The sequence below is a fragment of the Rhinopithecus bieti genome, unplaced genomic scaffold (genome assembly GCF_001698545.2).
Source record: "Rhinopithecus bieti isolate Rb0 unplaced genomic scaffold, ASM169854v2 scaffold_13262, whole genome shotgun sequence".
NCBI lineage: Eukaryota > Metazoa > Chordata > Mammalia > Primates > Cercopithecidae > Rhinopithecus > Rhinopithecus bieti.
Window position 1 is genome coordinate 4,006,754 of NW_016808004.1, and position 18,607 is coordinate 4,025,360.

Consider the following 18,607-nt stretch of genomic DNA (forward strand, 5'->3'; position numbering starts at 1 on the left):
AGGACGGTCCTCTGCCCACCTGTGCAACAGCCACCAGGGGCTCCTGGCCTCACAGCCTTGCTGGGGAAAGAGGGGAAACCAAGGCCTGGGGACCTCCAGCTGCCTGAGGTGCGTCTACAGTCAGGTCCATCTGAGGCTGCCCAGTCCACCTCTCCCTTACTTCCTCATCCCAAGAACATGGGCACAATGTTGAGCACTTTGAGATGAGAGATCGGGACCAGTCCCAGCCAGATGGGGTCTCCCTATGTTGTCTGAGCTGGTCTCTAACTCCCGGCTCAAGCGATCCTCCTGCCTTGGCCTCCTGAAGTGCTGAGATTACAGGTGTGAGTGACCACACCCAGCCATGTTCAGTTTTTACACAGTCATTACCATCAACGGTTATCTCATTTGTCTTCTTAAAACAATTTTTAATGTTGCTCTGTTGCCCAGGCTGGAGTGCAGTGGTGCAATCACAGCTTACTGCAGCCTTGAATTCCTGTCCTTGGCTCAACTGGTCCTTCCACCTCAGCCTCCCGAGTAGTTGGGACTACAGGCCACAGGCCAGAATCACTGCTCCACTGTGCAGCCTCCAGCAGCCACTCCTGTCTGGCTTCAGTGTCCTCTTAGTTCAATGGGCATTGCCAGGTCCCTGTGGTGCCTTTCTTGTCACAGGCACTTGAGGGGTCAACAGGATCATCAGCGCTGTTCACAGACGCAGACTGAGGCTGGAACCTCGGAGTCAGAGCTGGAGGGGGCCCTTTTGTGCAGATGGGGAAACAGCCTTGGAGAAAAGACTGGACTTGGTTCAGACCCAGATCAGGTTGAGAGAGAAAAGCAGCCAGACACAGGGCTTATGCACAAAGGTTGCACCCAGGTGCAACCAAATATGCCTTGGCTTAATGCATATTTGCTGAATGAAAAATAACATGACTGAGGCTCAGTGTCATCACCTTGGTAATAGGCAGCCTTGGATGATGCACAGAAAGTGCATCTGACTGAATAGGAGTTGCACTCAGGCCTCTGGAGCTGAGCTTCCCGAGGCAGCAGAACCCAGCACAGCACACTCATTTTTGTGTTCTTTGGCTGAGGGGATGCATGCTAGAGTCTCAGCTGGAACCCTCCCCTGCCTCCAGCCAGGGACCATCTGATCTGTCACTGTGATTGACTGCTGGGTAGCTGGAGCTGTTTTCTCCCTCGCCTCTTTTTCCCAGCCATATGCAAATGATTTCAGTTCAAGTCATGCGCTAATGGAAATCCTAACATACTAATAAATGTTTAGTGAGAGAGCGCATGCATGATGGTAAGTAATTAGACACTCGATGGAGGAGTTGTTGGCACAACTGTCTGGCTCCCTTCCTTTCTTTTCCTCTATCATCTCCAGAGAGATGCGGAGGGAGGCAGGAAGGAGGGGCGGTCTAGGGCGGGGCAGGGGCTCTGGGATGGGGCTCTATCTCCGACACTTCCCACTGGGGGCCTCTGCAGCCACTCTCCTTGGGGCCTCAGTGTCTGCGTCCCTGCAATGGGCACATTTGCCCTGCCCTGCCCCCTGCACAGGTGGGTTGTAAGGAATCAATACTGCAGCACAAGGGGAGGGTGGGTTTCAGCATGGCATTGCAGCCCATACCCTTTCTCCTGCCTGTGTCTGGCTGCTCTTGGGCTTTTCATGAAGTGCTGCATTGCCACCTCTGGCAGGTGGAGTGGGGGTGATAGGGGCAGGGCCTCGCGGCTGGACAAATTGTGGGCCGCCCCTCCCAGGGCTGGAGGCACCCCCTGGGCCCTGGCAACCCCCTTCCCAGCCCCACTGGAAATCATAACCCTTCCTTCACAGGGGTGCTCAGAGGCTTGAGACAGCATGGAATGTGGCTGGTGCCAAAAGCGTCCCCAATACATGTGAGTTCTCAGCTTCTGTGTGCTGTTCCTTCCACGCCCTCAAGCTGTTGGACTGGACACCAGTGATCCCTGAGGGAAGGGACCTTGGCAGCATGGAATCTCAAACGGAAGCCCCTGCTTCAGGAGCTGTTCCAAATGGAAGAGTCTCCACTGGGCTGGGGCTGCTCTGTGGGGCTGGGGAAGGTGGATGGAAGAGGGCAGCTCCACGACCTGGACAGGAGCCTTGACTGGGCTACCAAACAGAAGGCTTTTTTAAAAAACTCCTGCCATCTTCTTTGGACCCAGGTATTTTTTCTTGTCAAGATGGATCCCTATTAAATCAAAATAAATAAACAAAAAAAATCCCTGCTCCCCTACCCCTTTCCATATTGCCATTTTGATTAAATGTTAAGAGCACACAAATGTAATGTTCCTTTCAAATTAGAAACAGGTGCACTTTTGCATATGGAAATTAAGTTGCAGACAATAAGAAGATTTGCTAAAATGTAGACGGTGATGAAAATAAGGAGCCCTTTTGTTATTATTGAGGCAATCTGTTGGCAAAATGTACATGCTAACGGTCTGACAGATCGGCGGACTCCAGCAGGCTGCCACGAACAACTCAGAGCCGTTCTGAAAGTAACAGATTTTTTTCCTTAGAAAATATATGTACATTCTCTTCCTCATCTCCTGGTGCTATTTACAAGGCATGAAATGCCATAAATAGGAATTCTGTGGTTACACAAGGCCCCCCCCCCCCCAAAAAAAAACACAAACTTCATCTGGGCAAGAAACACATTCTGACAGTTTAACTCTTTATTCTCCTTCACAGCCCAGCAGACCTCAAGGTGGGCAGAGGGTGCAGGCCATCCCCAGGATGCTGGTCATGGGCCAGGATCGTCCTTGCACCTGCGGCAGTAGGGGCAGCAGCCATGCTGAAGCACCAGCAACTCATAGTCCTCAGAGTGGAACATCTGAGGGAAGACAGCCATAAGCCCAGGCTGAAGCCCTAGTGCTTATCAGCCCTATGCCTGGGGCTGGGACACACTGCCTCTCAAGGGGAGGGGGCTTGGCAGTGGTCAGGGCCGGACACAGACCTGCAGCACCTTTGTTTGAGGGCTGGAAGGGGAAATGGGAGGGGGCTGTGGGGTTCCTTGTTTTCTGAGTGAAAGTCAAAAGCACATCACACTTGCTGGTCCTCCTGGATTTGGGGAGGGTGTGGACAGCGCAGGGTCTGGTGAAGCACATGGAATGCAAGTAGGGGCAGAGGACAGCCAAGCCTCTGTCCCAACTTCGAGCCATGGATGTGCCCCTCCTCCAAGGGGCCAGACCTCCCAGAGGGACATTTGGGCAAGGGAAAAGTGGCCAAGAGAAGCACACGTGAGCTGCTGGGGTGGCCACCTACCTGGAAGCAGGAGGGGCACATGGTAATGGAGACATCAGGCAGTAGTGAGCGGAAGTATTGCCATCTCAGGGGCGGGGGCCAGCGCTTGATGAGGACATCCCGGCGGCTCATGGAGCGCAGCACCAGCCGGCTTACCACTACTGGCACGAATTCTGAGCCACCTTGCTGCAGGGTGGGCGGGAAGGAGGCACAGTGTCCTCCCTCAGCCACAGTGACACATCTGTGTGGATTATGATCCTGGAATCTTTGGCAGTGGCGAGAGAGGACCTGCTTCCTAAACCCAGGTGACCCCGACAGTGACAAGCTTCTTCCACCAGAGCTGAAGCTGCCTCCCTGTCCACAGACCTGTGCCCTTGGCCATGGTCCTTTGGGGGCAGCCATGGCTCCCATACCCCACAGGAAAGGGTCCTGCCCCTCCCTCGTGCCACCACATCTGGAAGTTCTGGCCAATCCTCCTGCGCTACTGTGCTAGCTGAGGGTCCCCGTGTGCACAGGAGAAGGGACAGAGGCTGCCCTCCTTCAGGTCACCCAGAGAGGCACCCTCACCTCAAAGCTCAGCTTAGCTGTGAACGGGTCCTCATCTCCCATGGAGTCCTTGGTCTCCACTAGCCGCAGAATCTGGGAGCCTGGAGGGGTCTAGTCAAGGATGGAATCAGAAGCAGAGATGGAGACAGACCTTAGCCTCCACCCTACACCTGTGTGAAGACTCAACAGCAGCCAGGCCAACGGAACAGTTTTCCAGGTGGAGGAACAGAGGGGGCTTAGGCCAAGAAGGCGGAGGGAAGGGACTCTGCTGGCTCTGCTGCCCTCACCCATTCCCCTCGCAGACCACATACACCATGGCTCCCAGAGCCAATGGGAAGCACATGAGGGCCCTGTGAGCTGCTGTCGATGGGCACGGAGGGGATAGGCCCAGGGATCCTGGAGAAACATTCTGTGGCTGCTGGGGGTCTGTGGGCACTTGTGATGGAGCAGACAGGGGTGAGAGCCCCTACTGACCCAGGGCGGGTCAGACTCACCTGGAGGTCCCCGGAAACCGCCCCTCACCCACAGTGGTGGAGCTGGTGACAGAGGCCAGCAGGGGTCCTGCAGGGAGGCCCAGGACATGAAGACTGCTGGTGTCAAGTTGGAGTGGGCACAGCACCCACCTGCCAGCACCATAGCATGCATCATCTGTGGCACCTGAGGGAGCCTGGGTGGCACAGATGGGTCCGTGTTTCCTTCAGCAAGCAGCTCTCTGAGCTTCCCTCCTCCTAGTGTGGCCCCTGGAGGTGGCAGCAGCTGGGAGCCACAGGAAAGGCAGGCTCACAGCCCCCAGACCTGCAGACTCGGCCAGTGCAAGGAAGCAAGGCCCCAGGCCATGCATGTGCTTTCCCTGCCAGAAGCCCCTCCCATGTCCGGCCTGCAAGTGTGGCCTGGCCTGGACAACTGCTCTGGTGCATCCTCCTGGCCAAAGGGGCAGGCTGAGCTGTGCCCCGCGGATTTCACTGCCACGGCTGAGAGGAAAGCTGGCTGTTTCTGGGGGCTATGAGGCTGAGGGGATATGGGGCTGGCACTGCTCCTGACATCTCTGTGGTATGGGGGCACCGCAGTGCTGCCGAAGAATGAAGCTCCCCAGAGGACAGTGCGGCCAAGAGAGGCAGAGCCAGCCTGTCACAGCCCAGACTGAGTGCTGGGCCAGGGAGCTTCCTCTCCTGCTTGGGGCTTCCTTGTACACCCTTCGCTTGTTCGGCCTGTCTGACAGTTTTGGACTCTGTCACTTGCATGCAAAAGTGACCTGAGGGGAAGAGCTGGGGGCCCACACCAACATCATGTCCCATGTTGGCTATGTAGGAGTTATGCACAGACAGAGGCACAGCCAGTGACTTTTAGGGGACAAGGGAGGGTGGGAGACTCATACAGGAACACCAAGGTGCCACTTGCCACTTCTGGGTCTTCAGGCCCTGGCCAGCTCTCTGCCCATCTCTGGTCCCTGTCTCTGTCCCATGTGGGCCTCTCCAATCTCTTTGGGGACACACAGCCAGGCTCAGCATGGCCTACAATCCCCTGGGACTGGGCTCTCCTGCATCCCGCCTGGCCCCAGACCCCTCACACAGCCGCATACACAGGCTCTGGCCAAGGGCATGGATACTGTTGTTTGCAATCTCTTGCTGTCTGTTGTCCTGCTTGGGTCTCGGCACCTCCAGGTCGATGAGGGAGATGGCTTCTTCATCAGTGATCCCTTCCTCCAGGTAGAACTCAACCAAGTGTAGCACGTCTGGAGGGCATAGAGAAAGGGCTGAGGGGGCTGAGGGCCTTGCAAGGGACTTGCCACCAGGCAGGTGGGGTGACCACAGAGTTCCTTCTCAACCCACTGGCAGCTTCACCAAAAGCAAGAAGAGGCAGCAGGGGCAGTCTGTGTGTGTGTGTGCAGGGTAGTCTCTCTGTGTGCAGGGGTAGTATGTGTGTGTGTATGTGTGTAGGGGCAGTCTGTGTGTGTGTGTAGGGGCAGTCTCTGTGCATGTGTGTAGGGGCAGTCTGTGTGTATATGTGCAGGGGCAGTCTCTGTGTGTGTGTGCAGGGGCAGTCTCTGTGTGCTGTCTGTGTGTGCAGGGGCGGAGTCTGCTGTGTGTGCCAGGGCAGTCTCTGTGCAGGCGGCAATCTGTGTGCATTTCCAGGGGGGTGCAGCTCTGTGTGGTGTGTGCAGGGGCAGTCTGTGTGTCTGTGCAGGGCAGTCTGTGTGTGGTGTGCACGGGCCAGTCATGTGTGTGTGTGCCCAGGCCGGCAGTCTGGTGTGTGTGCAGGGGCCAGTCTATGTGGTGCTGCTGCAGGGGCAGCTCTGTGTGGTGTTGCCCAGGGCCAGCTCTCTGCTGCCAGGGCAGTCTGTGTGTGTGCAGGGCCAGTCCCTGCTGTGTGTGTGCAGGGCGGCGCAGTCTGGTGTGTGTTTTTCTGTGCAGGGCCAGTCTCTGTGCTGCAGGGGCAGTCTCTGTGGTGTGTCGTGGCGCAGGGGGCAGTCTCTGTGCAGCGGGGCCGAGTCCTGTGTGTGGTGTTGCGGGGGCGGTCTGTGTGTGTGTGTTAGGCGGCCAGCTCTGTGTGTGCAGGGGCAGTCTGATGGGGGTGTGCCAGGGGGCGTCTGTGTCTGCAGGGGCAATCTATGTGTGTGTGCCAGGGGCCAGCTCTGCTGCTGTCGTGTTGCCAGGGGCAGTCTGTGTGTGTGCATGGGCAGTCTGTGGTGGTGTTGTGCAAGGGGGCAGTTCTGGACCTGTGGTGTGTGAGGGGCAGTCTGTGTGTGTGCAGGGGCAGTCTGTGTGTGCAGGGGCAGTCTCTGTGTGTGCAGGGGCAGTCTGTGTGTGTGCGAAGGGCGAGTCTCTGTGCAGGGGCAGTCTGTGTGTTGCAGGGCAGTCTGTGTGTGTGTGCAGGGGCCAGTCTGTGTGTGTGTGCAAGGGCAGTCTGTGTGTGTGCAGGGGCAGTCTCTGTGGCAGGGGCGAGTCTGTGTGTGTGCAGGGGCAGTCTGTGTGTGTGTGCAGGGGCAGTCTGTGTGTGTTGCAGGGGCAGTCTCTGTTGCAGGGGCAGTCTCTGTGCAGGGCAGTCTGTGTGTGTGCCAGGGCAGTCTGTGTGTGTGCAGGTGGCGAGTCTCTGTGCAGGGCAGTCTGTGTGTGTGCAGGGGCAGTCTGTGTGTGTGTGCAGGGGCAGTCTGTGTGTGTGCAGGGGCAGTCTGTGTGTGTGCAGGGGCAGTCTGTGTGTGTGTTGCAGGGGCATATGTCTTTAGGGGCGCCTGTGTGTGTGTGCAGGGGCCGTCTTCTGTGTGTGTGCACGTGCACGGCGGTCTCTGTGTGTGTGTGTGTGTGTGGCCTGCTGCTCACGCTCCTGGGAAGGGGCTTCTGGATCCTCTGTCAACATTCAAAGGAGCGGGGCCATTGAAAACCTATCTCAGCTCCCAGTCCGATGTAAGAGCCCAGTCGGACTCTCTTCCTGGGGGGGCATTTGGGTTATGTACAGCCACTGTGCCAGGTTCCCAGAGTGGTGTGCTTGCAGCTTTGGGCACGGTGGGTCCTAAATCTATGGGAACACGACAGTGACTCTTGTGTCAGGCAGGTGGGTGTCAGGAGATGTCCTCATTTGCATAAACAGGACATTTCAGACGCCTTTGGCGTTGCCCAACGTCCTGGAGGGCCAGAGAGCAGTGGACGTGGCGTAGTGGTCCACAGGCTGTCCTGCCACATGCTCAGATGCCAGGGCACTCACCGTAGGAAGAGGCGGGAAGATGAAGGGGCTGGCGGCAGTTGGATGCCGACGTCTGCCCAGGTTGTTGAGCAGCGGGGTTGTTGGTGGAGCAGCGGTAGCACAGGGCACCAGGCTCCTACAAAACAGCCACGGACTCCCAGGGCCAGGCGGGGCAGACACGGTGTCCTCCCTCCCCCTGGAACTCTTGGCTTCGGGCCCCTGGGGCCTGGCGGCAAGAGGAAAGGCCACCTGGGTGGGCAGGCAGGGAGGGGCGCCGGGCCCAGGGGCTCCATGCCATGGGGAAGCAGGATAAAAGGCCTGCCGAAACACCTAAGCCCTGTCACTTGGGGGCCTGTGCCCAAGACACCTGCACAGGCAGCGCTCAACGGCACTGCTCCCCTGGCAGGAATGACAGTGGCCGCTGCCACCATTAGCCAGCCGTTTACCATGGTCCAGGCACCGTGCAGAGCACGTGGCCTGTGCTGGCTCATTTAGCCTCACAACTACCTGTGGGAAAGGGGGAACCTGAGGTGCAGAAAGATGGAGACAGAGCTAGGAGAGGGTGGAGCCAGGATGTGAATCCAGGTCTGTTTGATGCAAGTCCTTGCTCTGAGCTTGAGGGAGGGGGTGTGAAAGAAGGAAATTGGCTGGATTGAAGAAATGTGGGCTGGGAGTGTGGGATAGATTTGCTGGAGAAACAGCCTGGTTCCAGAAAGGGCAGAGGTTTCTAGAGTGAGGGTCAGCTCTGGAGCCAGGCCTGGGGTAAAGGCAGAACCACCTGGGCACAGAGGTGTGGGGCTTGCCTAAGGGAGGGCAAGGAGCAAGGGAGACCGGGCTGAGGGCTGGGGCTGGGGTCGGGGACTGTGAGCTGGCACCGGGGGGACTGCGGGGAGAACTGGGGGTGGACAGGGAAGCACAGAGGAGCTGGCATGGCCAGGCCTGAGCAGGGGGCACAGAGCCTAGAGGGAGCTGCAGCTGTCTCTCTTCAAACAGAACCCAGGCCAGGAAAGAAGGCATGAGATGGCCTCGGGGAGAGGAGAAGCCGTCTGCCCAAGGGTGCTGCGTCCTCACCTCACTGTCATGGAAAGGCTTGGCGCGGATGGTCAGGGTACCCAGCTCAATGGACTTTTGGAATCTGGCAGGGATGTACAGGCCACGCAGCTTGTCATAGGCATGCCGGGCCAGCTTGTAGGCACCGAGGGCCTTGCTCTGCTTGGCCAGGGTGAAGAGTATTTTCCTGCCGTGAACAGGGTTAAGGACAGCAGGGGCAACACCAGGCCTAGGAGCTGGCACTGCCTATCCTTGAAGTGAGCCCCGGGCTGGAACACAGCTCGTGCTGGTGCCGGGAGGGCAGAGGAAGGATTGTGGGAAGGCTCTGTGCGCTTGTAAGAGGTGAGTGTTACTTCTTGGATGGCAAGGCCCAGGAATTTTTCCAGATATAAAAACAGCATAGTTTCCATTAATACTTTAACCTTGCTTAGCATCTCTGGGCCTGCTGATGGCTCATCTTGCACCCTGACTAGGCCAAAATGGCTCTTCCTGCCTCACCAAACCTGCCAGCCAGGCCCTCTAGGACGCCTGGCACAAAGGGCGCTCTGCTCTCGCCCTGCCAGGTGAGGCCTGGTCAAGACTCCCTGGGGAGCCACCCTCAGCCCTGCTCTGAGGCCCCTGGGTGTACTCCACTCTGCCTGCATGCCCTTCCCCGAGGGCCTGGTGGGCAGTTTCTGAGTAGCAGCCTCGCCTATACTCTGGGGCCCCCTTGGAGCTCCTCAGCCAGAGGCTGATGAGCCTTTGTGCTCTCCTCTCAGGTCACCTCCGATGTTGGCTGCTCCCAGGCCCTCCTGCCCTTCCTCCCACCTCCCTCCCAGTATTCCTGCTCCTGCCCTCTGCAGCACAGCCCTGTCCGCTTCAACAGCTTTGTGGAGAGTTTCCTTCTGTGTCTTCAGCATGACTCCTCAAAGTCAGGGACTGTCAGGAGCCATTTCCAGGTCCCCAGGGGATGGCACAGGGTAAGGCTCAGGGCAGGGGTCCCACCAAGCTGTTGATTCAAACAGAACTTGCTGCAAAGGATGAGTACAGGTGCTCAGCCCCCACAGGCATAGCCCTGACTGCTCCTTTGGGGAAAGATGGAGATGCATGCAGCAGAGGTCTGACTCCAGGAAGGCATCCCTTGATTTGGGGTTGTTTCCCCTGAAATGTAAATAATGGGCCTGGAATCCTCTAGCAAGGCCAATTCTTACAACAAAGAGCTCTGCGTCTTTTCCAGTGGAGTGCGTTTTCCTTGCAGAGGGAAGGTGGTGCTAGGGCTGGGAAGGAGCTGAGAGTACAGTGAGATTTAGAAAAGAACAGGGATGGCTGGGCGCAATGGCTGGCCGGGTGCAGTGGCTCAAGCCTGTAATCCCAGCACTTTGGGAGGCCAAGACGGGTGGATCACGAGGTCAGGAGATCGAGACCATCCTGGCTAACATGGTGAAACCCCGTCTCTACTAAAAAATACAAAAAACCAGCCGGGCGAGGTGGCGGGCGCCTGTAGTCCCAGCTACTCGGGAGGCTGAGGCAGGAGAATGGCGTAAACCCGGGAGGCGGAGCTTGCAGTGAGCTGAGATCTGGCCACTGCACTCCAGCCTGGGCGACAGAGCGAGACTCCGTCTCAAAAAAGAAAAGAAAAGAAAAGAAAAGAAAAGAAAAGAAAAGAACAGGGACAATTATGTCTCATGATATCCAAGACCTTAAAAATCTGGATCATTGCCTGGCAATGATCCAGTACCTGGCTGCACAGGCCCTTCAGGCACCTGCTCTGCTTATGGCACCACTGTGGCCCTCAGTGTCTACAGAAGGAGAGGAAAACCCAAAGGTACGCCCTCAGGCCTTGGGACCCCTCCCACTCAGGGCCCCCTCCCACTCAGGGCCCCTTCACACCCTCCCACATGCCTTGCTTGCCTCTCCACATGCTGGGTCCTCCCCTGGAACATCCACTTTGCCATCATCCCTGGCTGCCTCAATTTGCATGATGGACATCACCTCCTCCAGGTAAACTTCCCTGACCGTGGCCCTGACCTCAGCCTCATTCCACCCTCAGACACAGCAAACATCCACCAAAGTAGGCCCTAACTTGTGACCTCCCTCTTTGATGGCAGCTTTGTCACCTGGTGCCTGGCACAGGGCTCGGGGGCATAGCAGGTGCTATGTATACCTTGGCTGAACAAACTCCCTCCTCCCCAGTCTGGGGAAGTGCCCAAGGTTCCAAGCCTGAAGGCCTGGTGCTTCTTCCATTTCAGTCACACCTTCATCTGTGGGTTTTAGGAGGAATTGGGACAGTGTGTTGGCCAGAGACCTATTGCTGGGCTCAGCTCAGAGAGCCCTGAAAACTTATCTTCTCTTGGCCTGGGCCCCTGGGCCTCCCTGCTGAGCCTCTACAGCCAAACAGCAGCGGGAGGGTGAGTTCTCTCTCTTCCCTGAGGGCTGCTGAGAGAGGAAGGTTCTGCCAGGAAAGTGCTCTGGAAGGAATTTCTTGGGGTCATTAGACAAGAACCGGGACAGGGGAGGGCTAAGAGAAAGGATACACTTTAGAGATGCCCAAGGGGGTGTCCTTGGGCAGGCTATGCACCAGGAACCTGGAGATGTTGAAAAGAGTTTCAGGACGATGGACACTGAATGGATCCTCCTGCAGTGAGAGAAAAGCAAACAGGGATTGAGTTCCTCAACTGAGCTGCTGCTGGGCCAGGCCAAAATGCAGACACCAATAATTCTGAGTGACATCAACAAGAGCGGCTCTGATTATTGAGTACCCACTGTGTGCTGGGCACCATACAGTCACTGTCTCATCTGGTCTTTAACATAATAACTTTGTGGTATGCATTTTTATCCTCACAGTACTGATGAGGAAACCGACACCTAGATAGATGATTTGCCCAAGTCACCAACTAGAACAGAGCTGAGCTCCTATTCAAACCCAGGTCTGATTCCAAAGCCCAAGAATGTCTTTCTTCCAAGCTGTACTGCCTCTGGGGTTGGTAATGACTCCGTTTCTCTAAACTACTCAAGTTGTCTCCAATTAGCTCTAAAAGAGAAGACCTTCTATGCAACTTAGGACATAACCACTGATTCATATAAGCCTGTCTTTCAACAGGGCATTTAGCCCTCTCCAGCATGAACCCACATGCCTCTTCTGTGCTTTCCAACAGCAGCTTGACTGATGTGCCACCAAATGAGCACATATGCGGAGTTCCTCAACTGCTGACCCATTTCCCTGGCTTCTGGCATAGGCACTAACAGGAGGCAGTTAGCACACATTAGTGGAATGATTGGTCTTCGTACCTAGAGGCTGCCAGAAGCTCAGAAGACAAATAGGGAATTTTCTATGTGAGGGTCTATAAAAGGTCAAGAATACCTTATTTTGAAGGCATCTGGCACACTGTACATAAACTGAGATTACCCATTTCTAATAAAGCTTTAAATAGTGAGGATTAAAGCAGGCCAGCCACTCCTTTTTCTTGTGAGTACTGAAGAAGGGTCTTGTGACGCCCTACTCATCACTGAGCCACCAAAGCTTAACCCCTAATTGGTCTAAACTCCTGAGGACTCACTTTGCTCTACACTTCTTCAGTTCAGAGCTTAGCATTTTCTATTTAATTCACACTTAAATTTCTATAGCTTTTGTTAGCTCCAAGAACTCAAGAAAACCTGAGACCACATCCTTTCCAGGGTAAGAACAAGATGAAGTTTGTCTCTGGTTCTACTGCACTAGGTAGGGAAGCTAAGTGACGTCCCAGAAACAATAGGTAGGAGGGGAGTCCTTTCCTCTGGGAAAAAGCCATGTATCCAGGAAGGACCTGAACTTCCCTTTCCAGTCTTGCCCTGAATCAGTGCTGCTCTCCTGGGCCCTGGATGTTGAACCACAAACTACCACTCACCTCCAGGCCTTTGCACAGGCTGTGACCTTTGCCACAAACACCTTTCCTCCTCCTCCTCTGCTTCACACTTGCCCCATTTTTACTTTTCTCCCGCCTTCTGGCTGAGGGGCCACCTCCTCCAGGAAGTCTCTTCACAGGCCTCTAAACTTTACCCCTGATGGATTGTCCTGTTTGCTAGACTGGGACTGACTGCAGGGACAATGTTTTGTTCATCACTGTGTCACCAGGTCTTATCACAGGGTCTATCACACAGTAGGCATTTGTTGAACGAAGGAATGGCCCAATTAAGAAAATTCAGCTGGGATAAGAGCCAGGGCCCCAGCTGGTCTGAGGCCCCTTAGCTCCTAGTCCCATGTAGGTCCTGTGTGTATTAGCAGAGCTCAGTTGTTAGAGACAGGAGCCCTCAGCCCCATACCCCAGGTGAGGAAGAGGACAGGGAGCAGCAGGAGAAAAGTCTAAGGGAAGGAGCTGACAGCCAGGTTCCGGAGTGGCTTGGGCAAACTGAGGCTGAGCTGGGCCCTGACTTCCAGCCCAAGTTGAGTCTGGGCTCCTTTTGTGGTGGTTTCTCTCCAGGTGAGCACCTGATAGAGATGAGGGACCCTAGGGGGTCTTGTTTCAGGAAAGGCAAAGACTGTAAGGGAAGATGAGGTCCCTTGAGATCACTGACCCTGCTGTGGGAAGAGATGTGACACTAGACTGATGGTTGGTCTGCACAGAGCCTGTTAGGAGTCCTTCTTGCCAGACTTTCCCAAGAAGCAAAAAATGTGCTGAGAGGTCAGCACAGATGAGAGGGAAAGAAGTGCCCAAGGTGGAAGGCAGGGCATTTGAGAGGTCAAAGAACTGCAGAAAGGCTGGGCGTGGTGGCTCATGCCTGTAATCCCAGTGCTCTGGGAGGCTCAAGCAGGAGGATCACTTGAGTCCAGCAGTTTGAGGCTGCCATGAGCTATGATCATGCCACTGCACTCCACCTTGGGTGACAGAAATCTCATCTCTGAAAAAAGAGAAATGCCAGATGCCCAGCCGCAGGGAGCAGGCCAGGGAAAGCTGGTGTGAAGCCCTGCCTGCAGCAGCAGTAATAAGGATAGCTGCCACCTAGGGTCACTCTATGCCGGGTACTCTTCCAATATTAACTCATCTAATCCTCACAATAATCCCATCAAGTAGATACTGCTGTTATCACTATTTTATAGAGAAGGAACTGAAGGCCAGAGAAGGTAAATAACACGGTGTCATTTGTGTGTGAGGACTCTCAAATTTACCCACTAGACCAACATACTAGCCTGCTTTCTCTAAAAGGAGAGAGGGAGGGAAAGGCTAGGAATACAGGCTCCAGTGCCAGCCTACTGAGACTCATATATTGGCTCTGGAATTTGCTGTTTGATAGTAGAATACATTCCTAAATGTGTTTATGTTATACATCATTTCAATGGGCATTTCTCACTTTATGTTTTTTTGCTAATGAGTTATTACTTGTTGTTTATTTTAGACCATGGAAATGATGTTAGACAAAAAACAAATTCAAGCAATTTTCTTATCTGAGTTCAAAATGGGTCATAAAGCAACAGACACAACTCATAACATCGACAACGCATTTGGCCCAGGGACTGCTAATGAACGTACAGTGCAGTGGTGGTTCAAGAAGTTTTGCAAAGGAGATGAGAGCCTCCAAGATGAGCAGCATAGTGGTCGGCCATTGGAAGTTGACAACAACTGACAGCAATCATCGAAGCTGATCCTCTCACAACTACAGGAGAAGTTGCCAAAGAACTCAATGTCAACCATTCTACGGTTGTTTGGCATTTGAAGCAAATTGGAAAGGTGAAAAAGCTCGATAAGTGGGTGCCTCATGAGTGGATCGAAAATGAAAATATAGTCGTTTTGAAGTATTCTCTTATTCTATGCAACAACAACAAAACATTTCTCAATCAGATGTGATGTGTGACAAAAAGTGGACTTTATATGACAATCAGTGATGACCAGCTCCAAGGCTGGACTGAGAAAAAGCTCCAAAGCAGTTCCCAAAGCCAGACTTGCACCAAGAAAAGGCCATGGTCACTGTTTGGCGGTCTGCTGCCGGTCTGATCCACTATAGCTTTCTGATCCTGGTGAAACGATTACATTTGAGAAGTATGCTTAGCAAATGGAGGAGATGCACTGAAAACTGCAACACCTGCAGCCAGCACTGGTTAACAGAAAGGGCCCAATTCTTCTTCACCCACCTGACTACACATCACACAACCAATGCTTCAAAAGTTGAATGAATTGGGATACAAAATTTTGCCTCATCTGCCATATTCACCTGATCTCTTGCCAACCAACTACCACTTCTTCAAGCATCTCAACAACTTTTTGCAGGGAAAACGCTTCCACAACCAGCAGGATGCAGAAAATGCTTTCCAAGAGTTCATTGAATCCCAAAGTATGGATTTTTACACTATAGAAATAAACTTATTTCTCATTGGCAAAAACGTGTTGATCATAATGGTTCCTATTTTGATTAATAAAGATGTGTTTGAGCCTAGTTATAATGATTTAAAATTCAGTCTGAAACTGCAATTACTTTTGCACCAACCTAATAACCTGTGAGACCCCTCTGTCTAGGGCTTCATTATCATCTGTAAAATGGGGGTGACAGTCCTTCCCTCAAAGTGTGGTTGAAAGGAGGGAATGACTTGATACAATGAAGCCCTCAGTACATTGCCTACTAGGTATTAAGTGCTCAACATCTGTTGGGTGATTGAGGAGATACAGTGGATGAAGAGGCTGTTGACAACCCATCACCTGTTCCTCATTGCCACCAGACAGATTTAAAATGGTTTTCTCAAAGGAATCAGGGAGTGACTAAAAAGAACTATTTGGCTTTCTGGAGACCTAGCCAACACTCTGGTTTCACAGAGAAGGAAACTGAGGGACAGAGAGGGAAAGTGAATTGCTGAAGAATACACAAGTCACTGACAGGGCCAGGGAGGGAACTCGAGCCTTTGGTTAACCTGGGTCTTCGCCCTACTGCAGGAGAGGGCCTCATGGAACTCCCGCCCCCCTTTGCTGGTTAATGCAGAGTTTCCCCGAGTCATCAAAGCCTGCACTGAGGAACTAGCAAGGCCCATTCCAGCTCTGGATTACAATTCAGCAGCCCACTACTTGATGAATGGCAAACAAATAGTCAATCAAGGAAAATCAAACTTTTTCTCCCCAGCAGAGACCAAGATTCCTCAGCAGTTCACTGTGACCAGTGGGTTACATTCCATCCAGTCTGCTGCTCTTTAGACATGCCCAGGACCCCTAGCACAGCAGACAGTACCCTCAGGCGCTGGTGACCCAGCCACCTTACCGTGTGGCGATGGATGGCATGGTAGCCATGGTACAGCTCTGCCAAACGCTGGAAGTGGTGGAACTTGCCAAGCATCATGTCCTTCTGGGCAGGATCTGCTGTGTGCAGCGGGTGGGAGGGGAAACATATCAAACAGTGTCTGCGGCTGCCAACTGGCCCCAGGAGGAGGGGCCAGGCAACAGTACTTTTGCCGGCATCAGTTCTCCCACCACACAGTGTCTGTGCCAGGGTGAGGGACAAAGTGTAGTGAGGGGAAAGGTACTCTGCTTAGGAGTAGGGCCACTCCAGGACAGTGAAGTCTTAGGTGGGCAGGGCATAAGGCCAGGGAGTTTGAGGATATTTTTTCCAGATCTCTCACTGCACCCTCCCAGGTTATTCCCCTCAGGGAGCGACAGCTGCAGCAAGACCCCAGATGTGTCAGAGAGCCTGCTGGGACAAGGGCAGGCAGACACCAACTGTATTCATGCTTATCTTATGCCTCTTCCCTCTGCTGCTCCTATCAGAAGCATAAGGCACTGGCCAGAACACAAAAACGTGACCTTACACCTGGGCTTGACAATTTTCAAACTGTAAGCATGACTCTGTGAAGCTCCCGGCAACCAAAGGGACCAGGACAAGGGACTCCCACAGGAAAGATGGGCACGCAGAGCTCAGGAAGGATTGTGACTTGTTACAAGTCACCTGCAGCCTCCATTCCAGTGTTTTCCCCACCCCTGCATGTGGCCTTTTCCAGTGGAAAAGAACATCTTTCTCTTCCACTTCCAGGGCTCCTTCAGTACATCTTGGGAAGTCTTGTGAAAGAAAGCAGTATTGAAACTTTTCCTGGCTGGGATGAGTAAGAATCTGGAGTGCGTTATTGTAAAGTCATCTCTTGTACATCTTCTCATTTAATTAAAAAAATTTAAAACCCAGTGCTCACCCAGGTCCAGCTATGGGCTCCCAGGTAGCAGGGGAGAGATATGCTCTGAATGAGCAATGCAGGGCTGGACCTGCCAACTGTAACCCCAGGACGGTCCTCATACCATTCTGATGGGCAAACTGGAAAAAGATGACACACCAGATTATGCCACTGCAAGGCAGGCTTATGGACAATACACCCAATAAACAAGCCCAGAGCTTTAATTAAAATGTTCCAGCTCTTCTGATGTTTATCAGAAGTGGGGCTTGGGAAAACAGTGGTCTGGCTGATGTTTACGCACCTTGAGCTATATCGAGGCATTGCATGGACAGCATCCAGTAATAATAGGCAGCATCATTAAACCTGCTCTCTGCCACGGCATTGTTTGTGAGTTGCTCCAGCACCTGGACCGCTTCTCTCTGTCGCCCGGCCTTGTGGAATGCTGTAGGAGCGGTGGAGGGAGGAAAAAAGCACATGCAATTTAGGAAGTCACTCAGGAGGCAGGATGGAGCTCTGTGGGGCTCGCACAGGGCTGCTTTGGAAGTAGGACACTCATTGGAGCATCTGCAGTGCTTCGTTGCTGGGATGGAGCTTCTCTAAATAAACGAGGCTACATCCTGGAAAAAGTACAGTGAGACAGATTCCTTTTTGGCTGGGAAAAGGCGACCGACTTTGAAAAGCATGGCAGAAAGGAAAAACTGGAGGGGCCAAATTCCAGGGCAAAGTCTAAGAGTGAAACTTGCTCATCTTCAGTGAGGTTCTGCCCCCTGCTCATTCCAGGGCAAAGTTTTGTGACTCCTAAGGTGACACAAACAGGACCTGCCACTTTACTGCACTTGGAGGTTTGCAAAATGCTTTTGTTGCTAATCACCTCACTGGATCCTCATCACAGACTTATGAAGAAGGAAAATTATCCCTTTTATGAGCAATGAAATGGACTTGGCAAGATGGAGGTAAAGCGTCACACCCAAGGTCCCAGAACCAAGCCCAACTCTTCAGTTTCTCTTCAAATGACTGCTTTTCAGTGACCACTTTGAAGGATCTACCTCAGTTCTCACAACCATTTGTGAAAACAAGCAAAAAAACTCTCAATCATTCCTACACTGTTTAACAGATATTTTCTGAGTACCTACTACGTGGCCAGCCCCTTGAGATGTTGGTGGCTGACAGTGAAGCACTTGTAGCCATGTCACTTGCTATATGTGGGCATTCAAATGATCCTAATCCTCTGCCTTCAGAGAAGGAGAAGGTCTGGCCTTTGTTCCATTTTCATATACAATCTCTTGTCTGAGTACCAAGTTACTATGGTGATGGATTCTTGGAAGGGCAGACACAGACAGATGGATAGGTTGATGTGTTTTGCCCAAACATGCAGATACTTCAGCAACTGGATGCTCTGGAAATGCTGAAGCAGCAGAGAATGTGCTATCCTTCAATGAGGGCTTTCGGTTGAGAGCTCCAACAGGGAGACATTTGTTCTGCAATGTGTCCGGAGGTGGCAACGGTTACTATATAGAAGTGTAAATCAGATGCTATGGAACATGAAACACCCAACTTCAATTAGAAGGCTAAATAGGCAGCAAAACAGAAAAATCAGGTTTCCCAGTCAGAGAGGTACTGGTCTAATTCTGGCTCTGCTGCTGACTAGATTTGTGACTTGGCATGGCACAGTTAGCCTCTTCATCCTTGCACAGCTGTTGGCAAGATTCAAGGTTACATAGGTTAAGTGCTCAGCCAGGGCCTGACACAGAGAGGGAAGTCAACTTTAAAAAATATGATTAATCCATCCTGGCTAACACGGTGAAACTCCGTCTCTACTAAAATACAAAAAATTAGCTGGGCGTGGTGGCGGGTGCCTGTAGTCCCAGCTACTCGGGAGGCTGAGGCAGGAGAATGGCGTGAACCTGGGAGGTGGAGCTTGCAGTGAGCCGAGATCGTGCCACTGCACTCCAGTCTGGGAGACACAGCGAGACTCCATCTCAAAAAAAAAAAAAAAAAAAAAAAAAAAA

At 53.1% G+C, this 18,607-nt stretch overlaps 1 protein-coding gene across 1 annotated transcript in view; it reads right to left on the reverse strand.

Moving 5' to 3' along the window:
• Positions 1-2,646: 2,646 nt before the first annotated feature.
• The window catches only part of IFT122 (intraflagellar transport 122), an 89,110-nt gene continuing 73,149 nt past the window's right edge, over positions 2,647-18,607 (reverse strand). Inside the window, 9 exon segments of the mRNA XM_017885022.1 lie at positions 2,647-2,822; positions 3,254-3,418; positions 3,800-3,879; positions 5,385-5,510; positions 7,478-7,592; positions 8,528-8,693; positions 11,020-11,120; positions 15,701-15,795; positions 16,900-17,040. Coding sequence (XP_017740511.1) covers positions 2,733-2,822; positions 3,254-3,418; positions 3,800-3,879; positions 5,385-5,510; positions 7,478-7,592; positions 8,528-8,693; positions 11,020-11,120; positions 15,701-15,795; positions 16,900-17,040 — 1,079 coding nt within the window. The 3' untranslated portion in view covers positions 2,647-2,732.